This window comes from Anoplopoma fimbria, chromosome 20 (assembly GCF_027596085.1).
Source record: "Anoplopoma fimbria isolate UVic2021 breed Golden Eagle Sablefish chromosome 20, Afim_UVic_2022, whole genome shotgun sequence".
Taxonomy (NCBI): Eukaryota; Metazoa; Chordata; class Actinopteri; order Perciformes; family Anoplopomatidae; genus Anoplopoma; species Anoplopoma fimbria.
The window spans coordinates 1,398,793-1,419,304 of record NC_072468.1 but is presented as its reverse complement, the minus strand read 5'-3'; the positions used below and the strand labels follow the sequence as shown (position 1 = coordinate 1,419,304).

At 41.3% G+C, this 20,512-nt stretch overlaps 1 protein-coding gene across 1 annotated transcript in view; it reads right to left on the bottom strand.

Moving 5' to 3' along the window:
- fhod3b (formin homology 2 domain containing 3b) overlaps positions 1-20,512 on the bottom strand; it is an 81,102-nt gene that overhangs the window by 6,648 nt on the left and 53,942 nt on the right. Inside the window, exons 6-23 of the mRNA XM_054621842.1 lie at positions 15,092-15,186; positions 14,245-14,356; positions 13,212-13,306; positions 12,537-12,680; positions 12,105-12,352; positions 8,569-8,631; positions 7,909-8,019; positions 7,613-7,747; positions 7,157-7,207; positions 6,157-6,347; positions 4,865-5,419; positions 3,861-4,777; positions 3,219-3,377; positions 2,238-2,420; positions 1,861-1,980; positions 950-1,111; positions 644-834; positions 233-425 (exon numbers count right to left, since the gene is read on the bottom strand). Of these exons, the coding sequence (XP_054477817.1) occupies positions 233-425; positions 644-834; positions 950-1,111; positions 1,861-1,980; positions 2,238-2,420; positions 3,219-3,377; positions 3,861-4,777; positions 4,865-5,419; positions 6,157-6,347; positions 7,157-7,207; positions 7,613-7,747; positions 7,909-8,019; positions 8,569-8,631; positions 12,105-12,352; positions 12,537-12,680; positions 13,212-13,306; positions 14,245-14,356; positions 15,092-15,186 (3,725 nt within the window). The remainder of the gene's footprint in view (positions 1-232; positions 426-643; positions 835-949; positions 1,112-1,860; positions 1,981-2,237; positions 2,421-3,218; positions 3,378-3,860; positions 4,778-4,864; positions 5,420-6,156; positions 6,348-7,156; positions 7,208-7,612; positions 7,748-7,908; positions 8,020-8,568; positions 8,632-12,104; positions 12,353-12,536; positions 12,681-13,211; positions 13,307-14,244; positions 14,357-15,091; positions 15,187-20,512) is intronic.

The window sequence follows — 20,512 nt, the reverse complement described above, 5'->3', positions numbered from 1 at the left end:
AGTAACCTATACATGTGAATACCGAGGAACTATGCTGATGTAATTGCAAATGTATGCCATGTCCTTCAGAAATACCACATTTGGCGCTTTAACAAGATTAAGATTATAACTAGTGTCTAGGGATTGCTCATATTGTCTCATAGAATTGAGAAAGTACAAAATAAACAAAGATGGTGATCAGGAAATGGTGAAAGTGTATGTGTGACCCTTGCTCGTGGTGAGGAGCACTTACATCTGTTATCATTTTCCCCCTGGTCTTATTCCTCTCTCGGTGGTTGGCCCTCTTCTGTTTCTGTTGTAGCACGCGCTCTCTTGTTGTGCGATACTCCAGGGCAAATTCACTCAGGATCTTGCTAAAGCGATGAATGCTGACCTCCCGTACCGCATATATCGGATGGCCCAGGAACAGCAGAAAGGCATGAAACCTGCAGATGTTTAGAGAACCATCAAATCACTGTGCAGAGATCCTTTGGTGGAAACAAAGTTTAAACATGCTTCAAAAAGTAACAAAAGTCACCATGAACGAACAACAAAAAAATACTGTAAATGCCATTGAAAGAGACATAAATAGATAATATATGAACTTTTGAAAAAAGCAAGAAATACTTTATCTTATCCAGCATTGTACTACACTTGAGCATACCTGTTGAGTATTCTTCGATGTACAATCTTCAGAATTATGATTCTCTCTGCACAATCTTTGAGGAAGTCTGACATTTTTTGTTTCAATGGTGGTTTCATCTCGTGTTTCGCTATGACCTTGAGGTGATCCCAAGATGCTTTGCATCTTCGCTCCATCTGCGCCAGATTGTCTTGAAGCTGGTCAAAGTCCACCTACCAAAAATATCACAGAATTGTTGAGGACTCTTTCTTATGACATTTTTACTTACTGCTACTAGTAACAAACTGATGGGAACATTGTGTAATGAGTTTTTAAAAAGTAAATAACCTTAGTCAAGCGGGTGATAGCTCCTATTTCAGAGTAGAGATCAGTGCTGTCTGGAAACTTCTCGACGACGATGGAGCAGGCGTGGTGCAGCAGGGACTGCTTGTGAACCGTGTCCTTCACCTCCGGGACTTTTTCCAAGTAATTCAGCTCAAAGCCTTTAGCCTAGAGATGCATGCATACACAGCAAGACAGTCAGAATGTGGGACGGAAACAACTGAAATTAAAAATCAAGAGCCCCTAGTCAAGGACCAAATTGCAGTGAATTTCCTTTTTGGCATGGTCAGAAAAAGGGGCCAAGTATAGATTCGTTTGGCTGGTGATTATCAAAAACCACAATCTACTTCAGACCTGACTGATTGTTCTGCTCACCACAGCGGAGCTAAGAGAAGCCCAGACATATCATGAAAGACATAATCCCAATAGGATCTCCCTTGTTCTGCTGCCAGTTTTAAATGGCTTACTGCAAAACATAAATGCAGCCATTATTTACAGGAACTTCTTGTTTTGATTTTGATGACTTATGTTTCCCTGTTGCATTTTTGGCTCTCATATCCCAATGACATACAGACAAAACCTCCTTTACAAAGTTAAACAAAAAAATGCAAGACCCAGATAAAAGTTCACTCACAAGCAACCAAACACATACTGTCATAATCCCCCCCCCCCCTTTCCCCCTCCAGACAGACAGAGCCAGGTTCAGCATAGGCCTTGACGAGCGTTTTTACTGTAGAAGGACAGTGTCTGCTGCAGACAGTCAGGCAGCACATTCTTCTACACATAGAGAGTCCACTGTTATCCTTTCCAAATAAATATGTGTGGGGGAGTGTGGAGAACCGCGGGAGGAAAGACAGAGGGAGAGAAAGTGAAAAAACAGGAACCTCTGAGCCATATATGTCTTGAGGGTTACTCACATTAGTGCCATTGAGGAAGTTGCCCATGGCCAACAATGTGGTCAAGATGTAGCGGAGTGTTTTGTTTTTCTCTAACTGGTCCATCCCTTCCTTGAGGTCCTGCAGAGGCTCTGCCACTTCCTTAAAGAGCATGAAAATGCAGTCAATAACTGTGTGTGTGTATATATAAAAGGCTAGCTCGTTCCCCCTGTTTCCAGTCTTAATGCTAAGCTAAGTTAAGCAGCTGCTGGCTGTAGCATCACAATAACTGTACAGACATTACGGTGAACAACTATTCTTTTAATACCATTAAAAGTAAAAACAACAATTTAAATTAATTTACTTCTGTAACTCCATAAGGTGTATTTGCGATTAAAATTGACAGGGGCGTGTCTGACCTTCTCAATAAGCTCATAGTCCATCTTGAATGCCCACAGTTGCAGGCGAGCTGACAACTCTGTGATGGAGGAGAGGGTGAGAAGGAACTGTTCAGCACTGCCCAGGGGGATATCAGGGCTAACCAGCTGGGCCTCCTGGATCCTCTGTTTCTCCTCCTCTGTGGGGATCATTGTCAATATTTTCTAGGAGAGTGAGGAAGAAATCAGAGAAGCGACGGGAAAGGATCAAGGCTTATGAGATCATTCATCAAGTCAACCTATCAAAATGTTTTTTTAACACCTAAGTACATTTTTACATAATATTTCAAGGAGTAAATAATAGGAGGGGATAGGAAACAAATTGATTCTGACATTTCTCACTCAGCTTATATAAGATGTTTCCAATTTTTCCCACAAACTTGAGTGACATCTAAACTTTCAACCTTGTCTTTTTGTGTGGCTGAAGAGATCTCCAGAGACAAAAGGTGGAGAGGAATACTCCCTTCTGCTGAGAATAATAACTTTATTTATATAGCACCTTTTAAAAACAAGGTTTACAAAGTGCTTTGACAGACCAGCCAGCAAGACAGTGCATAAGAAACAGAGAATGAAGCTCTGGAAACTACAGGTTATATGACCCCAAAGGGATGCAATAATAATCGTTATCTGCTGAAAGGTCTGTAGCATGTTTTTTAAATGAGATTAAAATATGCATGTGGAGCTAATCTTTAATAATCACTGTGATTGATTACATGAGAACAGCCAAAAAGCCAGCCATGTGACCAGAAAATCACATGATATGTCATCACTTTGGGCTATCCCACCTACAGGAGTTCAATTTCTCTAGTTTGAAGTGTATTTGGTTGGCTGCTGAGTAAATATCATTCATAAAATACATTATTATTTTGGACCAAGTGAGCTAAATGGTTTACTGATGGACTACACAGTATATATACAAGCAGTACCAATTTAGATACAGAACGTATCTTTAAAAATGCTTACCTCAATGCCTTCCTTGTTCAGTGCGTACTCATCGAAGTTGAGAATAGCCGTCTTAATGGTGCGAGGAGGAGGTAAGACAGTCAAGCCAATGTTTATAGCATTGCTGCGTTTTGAGTCCAGGACTATGATTTCTTGTCGTTTTCCATCAACAGCTGCTTTCTATAAGAGATGCAAATCATCATTGTATTATGATCATGTATATTGCGTAGTGGAAACAGCTCTTAACAAAACTTAACAAAATATGTGTGAAATCACACCTGGCCTATCAGCCTTTATCACAAAATGGAGATGTGACCGAGAGCACCTTATTGTCTATTCACCACAATAGAGTTGTTATATACTTGTTTTGGGTATTTCACCTGAATGATCCAAGGACTAAAGGTGATTAAATTAATTTAGAAATGAAACACAAGGTTTTCTCCTCCCACTAATATTAAGAAGGCATCCACCCATTTTAAATGTCATCCAGGGTGACAGTAGTTTGGATAAATGTATCACTAAATCACAAAATGACCTTATATGATACCGGATAGCAAGAAAACTTGAGCCATGGGAAAGAAAACGAGGCAAATTAGGAATGCAAAATAAATAAAGTAAACAGTAATACTGAATGGTTGTAACAGCAGTACAACACAAGGTTACCTTCGTGACAGGCAGCTCCTTGGATTTGGACTCAAACAGCTGCTCTAACTTGGATGTGTCCAGTTTAACTGGCTCCAGTTTGGACCAGAGGGACTCCTTACAGAATTTATGACTCTTACTTTGCCAGTCCACGGGACGCACTTCGTTCCAGAAGAGTCGGATCGTCTTCTTTTTCTTTTGGAAGAGAGGTATCTCCCCTCGACTTAGCTGAGGGGAGGGCGGAGGGATAGGGGCCATAAATGGTGGGGGTGGGGGCATCATCTTGCCAAGGATGGGAGGAGGAGGAGGGCACCCAAACAGGGGCGGGGGTGGCAGTGCAGCATTACATGGCGGAGGTGGAGGTGGTGGTATGAGGTCACCTGACCCCAGTTCACTGTCCATATCTAAAATGTCCATGTCATCGTCATCCCTCAGGTCCGTGAAGTCCATTTCTTTGATCCTCAGCTCCCTAGGTTCGGCCATCAGCTGATCCCAGATATAGTCCGACTCTTTCTTAGGGGGTAAGGTGGATGAGGCAGCGATTGATGATATGTCAGTCTGCTGTTGCTCTTTTGAGTCCTCGACCTCAGGAGGAGACGCTAGGCCTTTGACCAAATCTCCAAACTTCTCCGCCACTGCTCGGACACTGCCCTGGTTGTCCAGATGTCCCACCTCCATTTTTTTCACATTTTCTTCTCTGGCCTGTCTGTGAGCCTCCAGTGTGGAGATCCTGCTGGCCAAGCTAGCTACAGAGGAGTCACTGACCTCTGCATCCTTCTCACATTTACAGTTTTCTTTCTCTGTTTCTGCTACATTCCCTTCATCCTTGCTGGTTGTCGCCTGAGCATAGAGCATGTCCAGCATGAAGCGCTTGCTGTTGAGTATTTTGTTGCACTGGTCGTTCACTGCTGCATCTTTGATAGACTGTGTCCATTGGCCTGTTGATATGGAAAGAATTTTGACATTTATAAAAATATACATAGTTGATTATCAAAGTATGTGAATAAAATTAGCATCGATCATACCTGCTTCAATGTCATTGGTGAGTTTCTCCTCCCGCTCCTCCCTCTCCAGAGTGCTACTTGTGGAGGAGATGCTGGATGCGGAGCAGTTATCCTTCTCATTCACTTCCTCGTTCTGCCTCTCCTTCTCACTCAGCAGTACACTGTCTTCGACATCCCTTTCTGTTGGCTGCTCCTTCTCAAACACCTCCTCTAACTCCACATTCACATCCACATCTGGCTCTCCTACTTCTGCTACATCTGCTACCTCTGCCTCCTCTACCTGCTCTTCCACTTCTACCTCGTCCATGTGCTGTTTCTGTTCCTCAATCTTCTCCTCCTCTTGCCTCTCTTCCTTCTGCATGCCTGACTGTTTATCTGATGCTGGCTCTTCCACTACATTCTGATCGGCCTGAGTCTCAGCAACATCCTCTGTCTCTGCAGGCGACTTTGTCTCAGTCTGCTGCTTGTCTGGCTCGGAGGGAGGTTTGGGGGAAGGTTCTGATACTGTTAAGTCTGGCTCTGGACTTTTGGTTCTTGTGTGGAGGTCAAGGTTTGGCTTTGAGATATGTTCGGTTCCTGGAAGAGAAATCAAAACAACGAAGCAAAATTGTTACTTGAAATTCTTCAGTTATGTATGTTTATATTATCTAATAGTCTTCAGAAACATTCTTTGTTTATAATTAAAACAGCTTCAAAATTGCTTCCTGACATGTCCTTAATTGCACTGAGAGACTGTACCTCAGTCTCTCTACATTTCCAGACTGTAGAAATAATTCACAAAGCAATCATCAAATTCTGTTACCATGGCTCATGCTCGTACAACCTACACACACACACAAAACTACACACACAAACACACTCTATAAAACACAACGTGATTGGCTGGGAGGGAACGCTTTGCAAAAAAATTGTTAGTATGTTTTAGTTTCTGTAGTATTGAGAGATACCTATTGATTGCAAGCTTGAAATCACTGAAGCTGCTTAATCAGCCTAATTAGACACAACATATACATATAGATACAACATCAAAATATCTATTTTTCTAAAATCTTACTGTTTCACTTACACATTTTGATACACACTCATAAATCAAGTAGTTAGTCTCAATAATCCCTTTTCAGCAGAAGTGCAGCTGAATCTAATTTCTGTGCGATAATCACTTGTCAATTGTTAATGCCAAGCCCAGTGTGTGTGACAGGTGCACTGACAGCCAGCATAGTCTCTGCCAGCTCTGCAAGCCAACAATACAGTCCATTCATGCTCATATCACTCGGGTACTAATGATGAATAAATAGTTGGCAAACACGAGTTACCCGACGTCTGGTGTGCAGTGGCAATTGTCTCTTCCTGTGAGATAATGGACGAAGGTGTGGCACATCGGGCGGCAGAGCGGCTGACAGGGTTGGGACTCAAACATAGCGTGATCTCTGTCCGTCCTCTTGCTGGCACCCTGGGGCGCTCTCGCTCAAACTCCTCTGCGGCTAACCTCTCCACAGCCTTGTACCTGCAATAACGAAATTTAGCTTGTGGAAGTCTGTACACTCATGTTTAGATGCATAAAGATCTGTTTGTAAAAGCAGTTTTGAAATTGGCTAGCTATATCATAGTTGTGATATGATCACATAGAAACATATATGCAAAGGAATGCAAATCACAATTTAGTTACTCAAATTTGTCTTTTAGCGGTGGAGAAATATAGGAATTCAAAATATGAAGCCCATGAAAATATTACATGTAAGAGATATTAAGGCTAAATCAAACAGTGATGAAAAAATCATCTAAGTTTTATATCAATAAAGCCATTATTTCAATATTCATACTGTGAACACATGACATATTTGTTTTGTTCCTAGGTAATTATAGAAAAGTTGAGCTGTAATCCCATTACTCAGGAAGATAAATGATGACAAATGAAATCCTTCTTTTGTTAAAGTTGCAAAGTGTTATTTCACTTTTATTGTTGGTGTTTACTGAACTCAATTCACAGATATTTGTTACAGGGGTGAGAAATGTTAGGGCAAAAGAATGAGCTATACATTATATTGGACACACCCTCATGGTCAGAGGGAGACAACCGGACCAAATCCATGCCAAAACGCAATTACACACTTGTCCTGTTAACTTTGGGATGTATTAATGGGGAGCAGGTCCAAAGGAGCTCTGACACTTATAACTCAGCCTGACGCTTTACATCTGCTATTTGTTTTAAAATAGGATCTCAAAGTATTTACAAGCCTCCTAGGCAGTTTAATTTATCTAATTGGTAGCATTAATGTCTGATCCATGTGAACCCATGACCTATAGTAAACTCACCTTTCCTCTCTGGCTTGTCTTGCTTCTTCCCTCTTGTCAACATAATCTCGACTGAGATAGAAAGACAGAAACAGAGTAAAAATGTATTTACAGTATGTATAGTGAAATATTTCAATTGCTTAACTGCAATTTATATGGTGAGTGCAAGGAAAGCAAACAGAGCATCATAGAAAAGGTACGACAAGACATCAGCGGAGAACATATGCGTTATCAGGTTCTTCGTGCCATGATTCAGTATTTCTAATAATCATCATAAAGAAAGACAGCCCAGGTTGTATCTGACTCAGGGGGATTTGTGAATATCTCCCCAGAGTGAAGACTGGAGCCACCTGTTTCTAAAAATACCAACCTGTCTGTATTGGCTGTACAGCTGCCTACGATTCAAAGTAAAGATAATATATTCTCTCTGACATGAAGTCATGTAGTGTTTTGTCTGATTCGTTGGGTGAGACTAACTTGAAACGGTCCCTCTCTTCTCTTTCGATTCTCTGCAGACGCTCTTCTCTTTCCAGGCGTCTCCTCTCTCTCTCCACAGCCAGAGACTCCTGATGCTGTCTGTACGATGAAGTAAGCAAGCCTCCTAGAGCAGGTCTAAACGTCACACAGAAAAAGGACAAATGTGATAACATTATAAAAAGTGATTGGTTTGCATTTAGATTTTTGCATTTACACATTTGTTCAAACTGGAGCTTAACATTTCATCATATAGACAAAATGTTCTCCATCAGCAGTGGAAAAGTTGAGATGCTGACCTGTCAATTGGTTTGGAGTCTGGTGTGGAGGCTGCTGAAGTAGTGAAGCGATGAATGGGTGATGTAGGAGCCTGGCGCCTGCCAGGGTACGGACTGCCATTGGCACTGATTCTGTTAAAAGAAGGGGAAAAAAAGTTTTGTTCTCCCCTAAGACATTTTTCGACTGAAAGACAGAGAAGAAGGACGGAAAACACTTCAAGAATCTGTGATGTGAATTCCAATGTCATACTGCTGGATAGCTCACACTGAGATATGACTGTGTTGAGTGCTCTTTAGCACTTCTCCCTCTGCATCTGAATAGCTTTCCTGTGAGGAAAGCCATGCCATCAGAGTCTGAAGGGTATCTGCAGGTGCACTGCTCATCCATGTCTTTGCATGGTGACAATCTTTCTTAATGCATCTTTTCACTAGACCTACTCTTTTCTTTGAGGCCTTGTATTTGCGATGTTGAATCTGAAGATTGTGCACATTTTGTCCTAGAACAGTTGCACGACACATTGTGCATTTGAAACATACTACTGTTCAACTGTAAACCTTTCAAGCTGATTGAATGTGCACATCTCCCTGAGATTAATGTAAATCACAAGGCCTCAGAGCCTGGTCAAACATCTTCTCCCTGCACACTCTTGTTACTCTTGACCTGTTGACACCTGGTCTTACCTTTCAGCCCAGCGGGGCTTTCTAGCTGTGTAAGATGTAGGAGAGTTGTTTATATCGTTCAGACTGAAGATGGAAGTGAGGAAAAAGAGAGTAACAGTCAGGTCAGACACTCCAAAGATCAAATAATGATATGTTAGTCACACAAACAAGATTGAGAGACAGCAGTTAAAGGTTTGAGGGCTGCAAGACCACAAAACAAGAGAGCAGACGGGGGCAAGACAATATCTCTGTCTGTCCTACCTATTCTGTGTGCTTTTGTAGAAGGCAATAAGACTATCATGTTTCTATTGCTACAGACCTCTGCAGACACATGAACAGCTAAGAGATTGTGACTCATGTTGTAAACTTTCAATTCCTTAATGCTTTGAAGTAATTTATTGACTTTTCTTGGATTAACTGTGCTGCAGAGCCACGATGGAGGACAGATGAGTAGTAAATGCCAGCAAAATAATGCTTTCCAGCAACTTAAAAAGTTGGTACAGTTTGTCTTTGGTTGATGGCAGATCATGCTACATATATCACATCTGAGGGGAAATAAAGGCAACTATCATCAAGAAAACATTTTTAAAGGATGAAGGAGGTTGAGAGGAACTAAGCTACAGCATGTCTAACGCAAGTAACCTGATGGAGTGCAATATAGAAGAAACCTATTTTTAGGAATAGATCGAAATTATTAAAAATTGTAGAATAACTATATCTGATTTTACGCTTATGATGCTTCCAGGTGTTTTTTTGCTGTGTGTGCAGTGAGCTACAAAGAGACACAGACAATAGTGATGGTGATGACGGTGTGTTTCCTCGTTGTGAGGCGTAATGGTCTAACACAATTAGATGAACTGTAGCTCCTGCCCTCTACCTGTAGTGCCTTTCTCTGGCCTGGCCCTCCTCACTCTCCTCGGCTCCGACAGACACCTGGCTCTGGTTCAAGTTAGGGGACGGAGGGAGAGGGCGAGGGTTAGGGGGAGGGGAGGGGGGTGAGGCTGGGGTAGTCTGAGAATAACGGTGTGCTGAGCCTGGCACTTTATTCAAGGCAACAACGAAGACACAGCCAGGTGGCCGGTGAGGAACACAACAAGGACTAAAGGTCCTCTTTTTAGGTGCAACGGACACAGGAGACGATTTCCTGGTCTTGACGCTGAGACATTCTCTCTGGCCTGGTTGGTCACTGGCTTTAGGGAGGATGTTTCCCGTACACTTTAAGTTCAAACACATGTTAGGAGTGTCTGCTACAGCTGGAGCCACACTAGGACGACAAAATACAAGAGAGTCCAAATGGAAGAAAAACTAGGGAGAAACTGTATGAGGGAATAACGATTCAAAACCAGTTGGACTAAAATACCTGCGAGCGCCCTGTCTAGAGGACTCAGTTACTGGATGACTTTCATAATCTGCCTCGTCCTCCTCATCCTCCTCCTCCTTCTCTCCCTCCTCCTCCTCCTCTCCTTCCTCCTCCTCCTCCTCTTCTTCTTCCTCTTCCTCTTCTCTGTGGTGAGAAGAGGGATCAATGGTTAAAGGGGGAAAGGGAGGATGTAGGCAGGCAAGAGAAAAGAGAAAGTGGACGGAGACAATGAAAACACAGAGAAGAGGAAAGCCGGGCGAGATAACACACAAAAAAGACAAACACTAAAAACATGCTTGTCATAAACCATTAGAAGTATAACAAGAGAGACAAACATTGAAAGATGCGCAAAAGGGTTAGTAGGTCAACTTCTACTTCTCAAAATATTATAAGTTTTATATGCATTTACAGTAACAACTATTTAAGTGTAATTTCTGTCAACACTAAATAAAAATGAAATTAATGCTAAAGAAATCAATATAGGGGACATGCATTTTTTATTAAATTGGTTGTGTATTGAGCGAGAACATCAATTTAAGTGTCAACAACAACAACAACAAAATTATGGAAAGCTTAAGAGAAATAAAAAAGTTTTTCTTTATCTTGTGTTTGATTCGGTCTGTTTGTTATCGTTTCATGTAACTTGTTGCCAGAAGAAAACAGTGGAAACGAGAGTGAGAGTAGAGAGGAGAGCCGGTGTCGTCAAAGTTTGTTTTGTTGGAGTACATAAAATGTTGCTTAGTGTTATCTTAAATATGTTTTGGCTGAATATTTAGCTAATTTTGACAATTCAGAATGAAACTTCTCCTTGAGCAAGACATGGTTAGACACAATAACAAACAGCATGCATCAATCGAAAGGTTAAGATAACTTTATTTCTTTGTAGGGGTCCTTTTCGTAGTAATGTCCGACACATATAATGACAATCTGAGTCCGTCAGTGGCAAAAACAAGCACTTTTAGTGGACTTAAACTGACGCTGATGAATTGCAGCATGTTTAGCAGCTGCCGTCTGCAGCGTTCTCGCTCAATACTGGACCAGTTTCAAAAAGTTGTCCCCATTAAGACAAAAAGAAGGAAAATGGGTTAAATTTAGTTATCCTTTAATAAAAATAAAAAACCATCTCCCTGTGATTTTTACTCCCTTCAATTTAATAACAAGTGGTGGGGATGTAGGATATATCTTGTTTGCTTGAGCAGGTAGTCTGGGATACATCGTCATTCATAAGTCTGTGGCCACTTTGCTTCTGGATCCGTCTTGGATGTCTGGATTTCATTAACAATATGGAAATATGGTGATCTTCAAAGGCAGCTTGGATTTCCTGTGTTGGACTGGAAGAAGGTAGTCCAGTATGACGGTATCATATGACCTGCTCGACTGAATTGAAGTATACCTGAAGACCAGAGTGCTACCAGGAATATTAGGGCATATGCTAGGTGACAAACAATTCATAGTTAAAATCTTCTCACGTGTGGCCTATAATAAAAAGTTGAATATAGGGTTAACATGACTTCCATAAAAAGGAGTTGTCTGACTGAGTTTTGCTGGTGCTTTTACAGGGCATAGTCTTAGCTACTGCACAATTAAACAAGATTTAAATTTACTTCTTGCCTGAGTCACCAGTTGTGTTTTCTTTGGGTTTGTGTAGTCATAAAGATTTGCTGTATAAAAAACAGATGGCATTGTGGAGTTTGAGTTAAATTCACTCTCACTGAAGGAAGCATGACTTGAGACAGAGAGCAGATAGCTTATATCATGTGTTTACAGAAGCTTCCTATTTCCATCCGTGGTCGGGGAATGACTTGACAGTCGGAAAATGTATTCAAATGTCACTTCGCAGCAACGGTCTCCCTCTCTGCTGTTCTTTAAATGACTGTATAATGAAATTCTCTGCTTTGGCTCTGGACAGAATAGACGCATCTCTCCAAGGCTGAAATATAATACAACACTTGCAGTCAAGCTGTTTCCTGTGAAACAGAGGGAAACTCCATAGACGTGGAGTGATTTGTGATTCCATTTTAGTTGCAGCTATCTCTCAGGGCTTTAAATATACAAGATCAAAACAAACCCTCCAAGCTGAACCTTATAAAACGAGTATCAGACCAAGTTCAAGCTGAAATGGAAGCAAGGATTCAGTTTCTTTTCTTCCTCTGAAAATCTTCCACTTTTCCATTTCTCTGTCCTCCCCCGGCCTCACCTCTCACTGATGTCTTCAATACGTTGGCCACCAAAGGGCAGGAAGCTGCTTGCATGATTATGAGGGCTGCTGGGTGATGCTGGGGCAGAAGCGTGGCCTCTGCTATTCTGGAGTGAATGTCTCCGGCTGCGTCTTCTCTCCAGGCCTCGCCTCTCATTGTTGCCACCAACGCTGGCCCGTCTGCGCTCTTTACGGACGCTGGGAGGCAGCTGGGTTTCATCGTCTCCGTCCTCATGGCGGAGAATCATCTGGATCAAAGGCATCACAGAGAAACAGTAAATAAGTATCAACCTTGGTACACACTTCACTGCTGTATGCTGTATGAGCGTGTTAGAAGTCATGTGACCTCAGTCGATTGTGAACACACATGCCCAATAAAATTACATTAAGGCTAGTTGTGATGAGATAATGTGGCACTGTATGCTTTCTGACCTCATATATGTTGAACTGTTCTACGAGGTCGAGGTCAGTGCCTTTCCTGCTCAGGTGTCTCTGGGCCATGGCTTCAATGCCCTGCTCCTCAAGACAGTCCACCATGTCGTAGTATGAGTCCTGGTCTGGGAGGCCTGCCAGAGTCTGAAACACAAATGCATTTGATAAATAAATAAAAACACAATAAGAGTTCTAACCTGTCTCTGCAATATTCTAGATTAATTGTGAAATAAATAAAAAATTAAAGCAATAATGAAAGATCGCCTGAGAGACTGAAAAGTTGTTTTGTTTATACATTGTATTGAAATGTAATCTGTTACCATATATGGTATCTATATATGTTTGTCTGTATTTTGACACCAGTTTAATTGGATCAAACATGCACTTAAAAATAATTATATTCATGACAATCCATTCTTATTTTTAATGTAATGAATATGTTGTTACTGTTGTAAGGGCTCCTTTACTTAATAAGGGGGAGCGAAAGGAGTGATAATGAGCCAGATCCTACTGAAGTCCTTTGAAAAGCTGACAAAGGGTCTGGCAGATCAGATCAAATTGTGTAAACAATTCAGAAAAGAAACCTAGACTGGGTTTTGAAAGATAGAGACCAAGTGAGAAGATAATACAGTTAAGGAGATAGTTGCCAGTCCTAGATGGTTATCTTTCACTGACCTTATTGATGAGTGTCATTGCATACACCAGCAGCTCTGTATCCACTCCATCCTTCTCATCTAGGATCTCCATGATGTTTGACCATAGCTTTGTTTCTGCAGAACCAAAAGGCCATACAACACATTGTATATCAAAAAACAAACTCCACCAGGTAGTATTTAAGCCTTAATTAATCCATCTGCTGATCTTGGTGCATTAAAAACAGCTGAAACCTTGCAGCTCCATCAGGGTGCAGAAATCAAAAGAAAAATAGTTTTGTCATCTCATGGCTCCAGTTAGATAAATGCAGCCATAGCAGTTCTCCTCTAGAAAAAATGGCAGTGGAAAAACCGAGCAGGGGTGAGTTGATCACCGGAGCAGCCGTTTGCCTCAGACTCAAGTGTCAAGTCCATCTCCTTCTCATCAGGAGTCTGGGGATCAGGTTCAGTCTTCTTACGCAACAGCAGAAGTGACAGGATAAGGGAGCTGAGACAGAGGGATACCCGACCCCTGCACGGCTGATGCTCAACCGCCTGTTGTACACAACAGTACAATGTGGAGCTTTTAGAGAGGCAGGTAACTGAACCCCACTGCAGACAGGAGTTACAGTCTTTCTCAATAAGCCTCGTTCCATGCATAGCTAGGGAGCTGCCCAGGACAACTGATCCGACTACTGTGTAACAGGAGACTGATCTGCGGTCAGCTGAGCAGCACTACAGCCACCATGGATGACTTGATTAGAGGAACTGAAGGGGAATGGGAATTTACATTATTTCATGTTAACATTATTTACAGTATTCCTGTAAAATCTCACTGCTGGGTTCACTTGAGAAATTAAACAACAGAGAATTAAAGCTGATATAATGTGAAAGTTATATCAGAAATATGAAAACAATGTCTTATCAGCTGGAAAAAAGCCCATTCAGGTATTTAGCGTAATACCTTGCGCAGTGAATCGACAGAGTCTGTCAAGCTCTTGATGCCCTGGCAGTTTATTCTGTCTGCACGTATTTATGCAGGGACTTTAACATCCCAAAATCTCTGTAAGGCTCACCTCTTTTAGCATCCACGACGTTCACAGCCTTTATGAGCAGGGCAGCGTTGGACTCGGTGTATTCCACAAACACCAGCAGCAGCTTTAGGGCTGTCTTCACCACCAGACGGAACTACACAAAAATAAAAATATAGTTAAAATAGAACTCACAATGTGGCACCAGTCCCTAAATCCATGCATGTTTCAAACAAACCACTTAATTTCAACTGTAAATTGCATTCTTTGCTCAAATAAATGGATCAACTGAACATGGATGATATGCCAGCTCTTGTACTTCCAACTACTACTGGTATCCAATTGTCTTATAAAACACATTTCCTGTCTGAGACAACTTGAGAGTTTGATAAGGACTTTGTGTGACAATCAGAATAAAATGAAGACCGACTAAAACTAAAAACTAAAAAAATGTACACTCCTACAAAAATATGGGGAGAGAGAAAACTATTTACCATCAGAGTTAATTTAATACTTCTGAAAAGCTGCCACATCAGCAATACCACTGGACAAGCGACATCCCATCATAAGGGTCAAAATTACTACTGATAATGAGAATTTGCTATATAAAATGATTGGGAAAGCAGGGTTTTGATAAAAAAAAAAAGGTGAATGCAAAATACTATTTCAACAGTTGTACAAGAAGGAAGAAAGAGTGAAAAGATAAGTTCCCTATTCTGTTGCAAATATGCTGCACATTACCAAATCTGGCCACTAGAGGGCCGAGGGGACCACAGTGACAGAGGAAAGTATGTGAGGAGTTTGTGGTTATTTCAGTGTTGTTAGTGAACAGATGGGTTCGCTGAGTTTATTGTAGAGTATATCGACTGTGTTTAATGTTCATAGGCTTTACCTTGGATCCGACCAGTGTGTAAAGCCACTGGACCGTTTCATTGTGAGATATGAGGCCGTTCATCCCATCGACATACAGCATTATCTGACCAAGAGCTGCAAAGAGAGCGACAGAGAGACAGACAAAGAAAGAGATCAGAGATGGGAGAGTTTGGTTAATCATCTGCCACTTAAGTTTCTTTCTTCTCTTCATTAAAAACTGCTCACTTTTGTTCTGCTCAGTATACAAAAGAACTACAAGAACAGTAAATGTTTGCTCTAAATGCATGGTGTTTGTTAAAAACGTTGATAACTATTATGAGATGAAGCTTTTTCTGGTGAATCTCATACAGGTGAAACTTTAACATCAAAGTCTCATCTGGTTGGATTTAGAGTCCTAGAGAAGCCCTAAAAAGGCCCCTCTATCTTTGTGTTAAGCTAATTGTGAAGCGTTTATGTATATAATGATGTAACATAAACAGAAAATTGACAACCATACCGCTTTTGTACAACTCACAGTGTAATGCATAAATATTCACAAAAGCATGCACATCCAGATGATAAATACCAAGTGCTGGAGAGAAAAGCATGTAAAAGATATAAAAAATAGACAGTAAAAATAAAATCTCAGTCTGCCCTAACATACTGACCTCAACCCATCCCATATTTCTGTAAAAAGGACCTTCTCACATGTGTACGACCAATAACGTAGATTTTTCAAAGAATGCTCTGTGGCTGTCACATATGCACTTATAAACCAGCACACAGATACCAAAAAAATGTGTTTGTTCGGTGAAAGTGGTAATGACATTCCTCTGCCCATCATGATTAAAGCGATTAGAGATGCTGTTAGGATAAAACCCCAAACATTGGGTGAGGACCTAAAAAAGAAAAACGGCACTCGTCCCTCAGGTCAGTGAACAAAAATGGAGGGAAAATATTTGAGCGCTTTGAGTGCCTCACTGGATGCTGACATGACTTCCATCTGTAACAGGATACATAAATAAGAACATAATAAGAGCCAAGGGATCTCTATGGGGGGCAGTAAAAGTGTAGGGCTTCTGTTAAAGAAGGAGATGGGGGGAGGGAGACAAACACTGCTGAAAAGAAGTGGAACAGACAAAAGCTCCTTTTAAATATGTAGCTTTTTTTTTAACAGCATCTCAGTGGCCATCCACAGGGAGTTAATGCATTCCCCCAGAAGACCACAGCAACAGGATGAGCTCAGCTTGAACCCATTGCAACTTTAGGTGATACATTAGCTGACATGTGGGGAAAAAAGCTTAGTTGTATAAACACGTGAAGACATTGAAAGTGGAACATTTTTTGGAACGGCTGTTTGACTATTTCTTGGCAGAAGTTGAATAGATTTGGGGGGTAATACCTAAGAGAATTTTTGGGGAAAGTCATGAAATTCCTTTCTTTTTCAGATGTGACAAAAGGTGCTGAGCTTGTGCTGATCAAGTACAGAAATGTGTGAGTAGCTGGAGACTTCTTTATGGGCTGCAAAGCTGACACACCAGGTGTTGTGAACTGTTCAAAATAACAAAAACTGGCAGAGCTCAATCTTTGACCAACAACTAGATAAAATAATTAAACAGACTCATTGAGTGCTCTTAAAAAGAATACCATGTAATCTCCTTTTGCCATGTTTCTTCAGACATGTTATGGGGAGATTCTGTCATTTATTTTTCCTCCCTTCTTCTCTAGGGGGGCATGAAAATCGGGAATATGCTGTAGATAAGCCAAAATTCCCAGGTGCAGCAGCTGTTTGTGCATGGTGTGTGAGAGTGTGTGGGTGGACGCATGAATGCATGTGCATGTGCGTGTGTGTGTGTGTGTGTGTGTGTGTGTGTGTGTGTGTGTGTGTGTGTGTGTGTGTGTGTGTGTGTGCATGCTGACAGCCAACTGCTGCAGCAGCAGGGGCAATTCATCTTTTATCAATCAGGGTTAATTACTCACAACATGTCAGTCCAGAGCATTCCTAACAGTCCTCTCCTACTGCGAGCTCAGAGCCGTGTGTCAGCGGATCGGACAACATGGCGAATCAAAGCAGACCACATCAGAGTGTGTTTATGAAAACATGATTAACCTCCTCAGTCAGCACGGGCCAGAGTGTCACCCTCTCCTGTGACTCCCCCTCTCTGTATGAGATCACCGCTGACAGACGAGTGACAGCAGTAATGACATGGCCTACAGCTGGTCTACTGACTCTAGGATGGATTTCTATGGTTTGGAAAAAACTGGTAAAAAGTGTCTAATCTAACTATTAACAGTAATTCTTAATACACATATGCAAACAGCTGTGACTTTTGCTGAATGAGTAATGAGCTACTTACTTCTAGTCAAATTGGTAGCCGATGTCTGACCTGCAATATCATCACTACGCAGACTTTTATCTCTGGTGTGCACCTGTGTACAGTATCTGGTGAGGTTTTGAGGAATGTCCCACTGAAAACACGGGTGCGAAAAGATAGGAGGCCTTAATGAGGCTTTTTAAAGTGTCATTACGCAACGTGAATGTTCAGCTGCTGACAGATGAGACGTTACTGATTGTTCCCTAAAGTCAACCACAAAATCAAATGACTTTTAGACCATTCTGACGTATTATCATAAGACGTTATTTAAAGATATCATCGAAAGGTTTCAAGCTTTTTTTTAAACTTAAGCATGTAGCCAAGTAAAATAAAATGTGACTGAACGTCTATATCATGTGTTCATATAATTTAGTGAGCAGTTGAGATACAGAAACAATGTGATATTCAAACACATATGAACGACGCCAGAAACCACAAAATCATTAACTTTTCTCTCAAATTCATTTAAACTGCTGCTTCTTGGAATTATTCAATGCCAGCTGCCATTTATGTACAATTCAACTTTGAGTTCCAGAAACCACATGGACTGCAGTTACCCTGTGAACAGTTGGGTAAAACGATACTGTAACTGTTTAAAAAAAAAAAAATACCTTTCATTATGGGAAACTGCAAACTTAAGGGTCTGGTGAGAAACTGTTTAAAGGAAACATCTAATCACTATCAAAGTAATCGCCTTTTGTGAACTTCAAAAGGAACTGATTTCCACACACTTGTGAGTAAATTAGTTGTGAAACTGCTCAGGAAAAAGGAAAAGTTACCTGTGATTTGCAGTTCGGGCTTTGAAAGCAAGATCAAATCATTATACTGTGGTGTACTTTCCCAGCTTTGTACCTTTCTGAATAGCTGAGCGTGGGTCCAGAACAAGGGATATGTTTTTAAACTCTACAACAGACAGTCATCAATAACTTTGGAAGACGGTTAATAAGAAGAGCATGTGAGTGCTGAGTCTGTACAGAACAGCCTCAACTTCAAGCACTGATCAGGGGCCAAGCATGTGGGCCTCCATTCAAGTAATCATGAGCAGCTCTATAATACCTCACACAAAGTACAACAATAACATTGCTAAGTCCCTTTGCATGTATGTCACGTAATGAGACGTTGGCAGACAACAAGCTGCCTTCAAAGCTCAGTGATTAGAATTTAAATGCAAGCCATTATGGGAAGGATAACGGAGGAAGAAAGATTTAGCTAAAAAGAAACTTGGAAGTGTTCAATGAGCAGCCTGGCACTCTCACACTCCATTTCTTTCAATACTTAACATACGTTACGAGTAAAGAGAACCTTTGAATGGTATTGTGTTGCAGAAGGGAACCACAGACCCACTGTGTGGAAGAGACAGACCCTGTTCCTGTGTCCGAACCAGAACTCTGAGAAGAGTAAAAACTAATGCAACTGAGGTCTGGTGGAAGTGTTTCTACAAGGCCTCTCCCTCTCATAAACCACAGCAATTATCTTCCACAGCCCCAGGAATGTGCAGGAAGGGCTGCTCCCTGACCACTGCCGAGGTGAGAAGCACTCTGAGGTCTGGGTGGCAGCACCAACACGAGCCAGCTGACTTGGGAAAAATAAAAAGACAACCTTATCTATGAAGTTGCAAGAAATCGACTCAACAGCTTCCCCTCTATAAAACTGCCCCTTTGGTGTCATATGCATTTTGGTATTCATCAAAAGCTGGGTCAGCCAAACGGACAACGTGCAACATTTATTTGACCAGGACTTTGTGAAAGGGGCCAAATCTCCGTCCCATACAGTGAAACTTAGAGCCTCTTATCTTATTATGTTCATTATCAGGGAGCTGTACTCAGGTCTAAAGTGTGCCTCCCTGTCCCCACCTGAGCTGCAAAGTCTGGAAAATATATCTTTTATTGTAGAATCTTGTTCTATTGTGGCACCATTTATATAGTAAATTGTTTGAATTTCAAGATTAGTATCAACAATAGATTTTGGGAACACATGAACACAGACACAGACTGCACTGGCCTGTGAATTCACGGTTTCTCAAGTCGACTTTACTGGTAGTTAATTCTGATCGAACAAGCGCTATAAAATAACAAATAAGTAAATTAATAAATTGTCAATATAAAAAGATTGATTATTACAGCTATATAAAATACTGTCCGTTCTGATCTTTTTCTGCAGTTTAGTTTCATTGAAAAAGAAAGCGAACGTTAAAATCTGACAGATTTCCTTTTGGTACTGCGATTACCATGACTGCATCATGGCCTCTAGGTAGCTTCTCATTTAAAGCCTGTCTACCATAAAAAGACCAGTTAATACACAAGCCAATTATTAACTGAATAAGACTTGGTCATGGTACGTTCCAATTGTTATTCAGCTAATCACCCAGACCATTAGAGCCAGACAAACTGCTCCTGCCAGACCAATTCAGAGCAGACTGCCAGACTTACATTGAGCCCCATACAGTAAAACAACAGGGGGATGCTTCCATTTTCAGTCCCGTATACACGTCTGCCAGTATTTGACACAATTTACTGTGGGCCTAAGCCAAAACAAATTCCCTACAGACAAACAAACAAACCTCATGGAACAATAGCATGAAGTAAGGCAGGGGAGCCTTTCCAGTATTTGTCTGAGCAAGCTCTACAGGCACCGCAGACCTGATGAACTACTGCAGTGCTGAGCATGGCACAGTGAGCCTACGATACTTTAAAGAAAATAAAAATGCTAATACATGTAATAATTCTCCATTTCATCTGCATTCAAAATAGCATAAAGCTGATAGATTACAGTATATACTGTACTGCATTTCAGAAAATCACAGAGGACAATGAACAACTGGGGAAAGCCCAACAGATGAGTTTTTCCCATCCCATGCAAGTAGGGGAAGACTTTGGAGAAACGCTACTGCATGACATCCACCCACTTGTAGAGTGAGTTGAAAGATGAGCTGCGGTAAATTCTTACAACTCTTGAGAGAGTAGTGGTGTGATTTGCTCTGGTTCTGGCCAGCCATATGCTGAATTCAGTCCCAAAAAACAGTCAGCTCACAGGAATCAGCTGGAAAACCTACTCTCATGCTGATGCTTTCAGTCTATCTGCCTGTG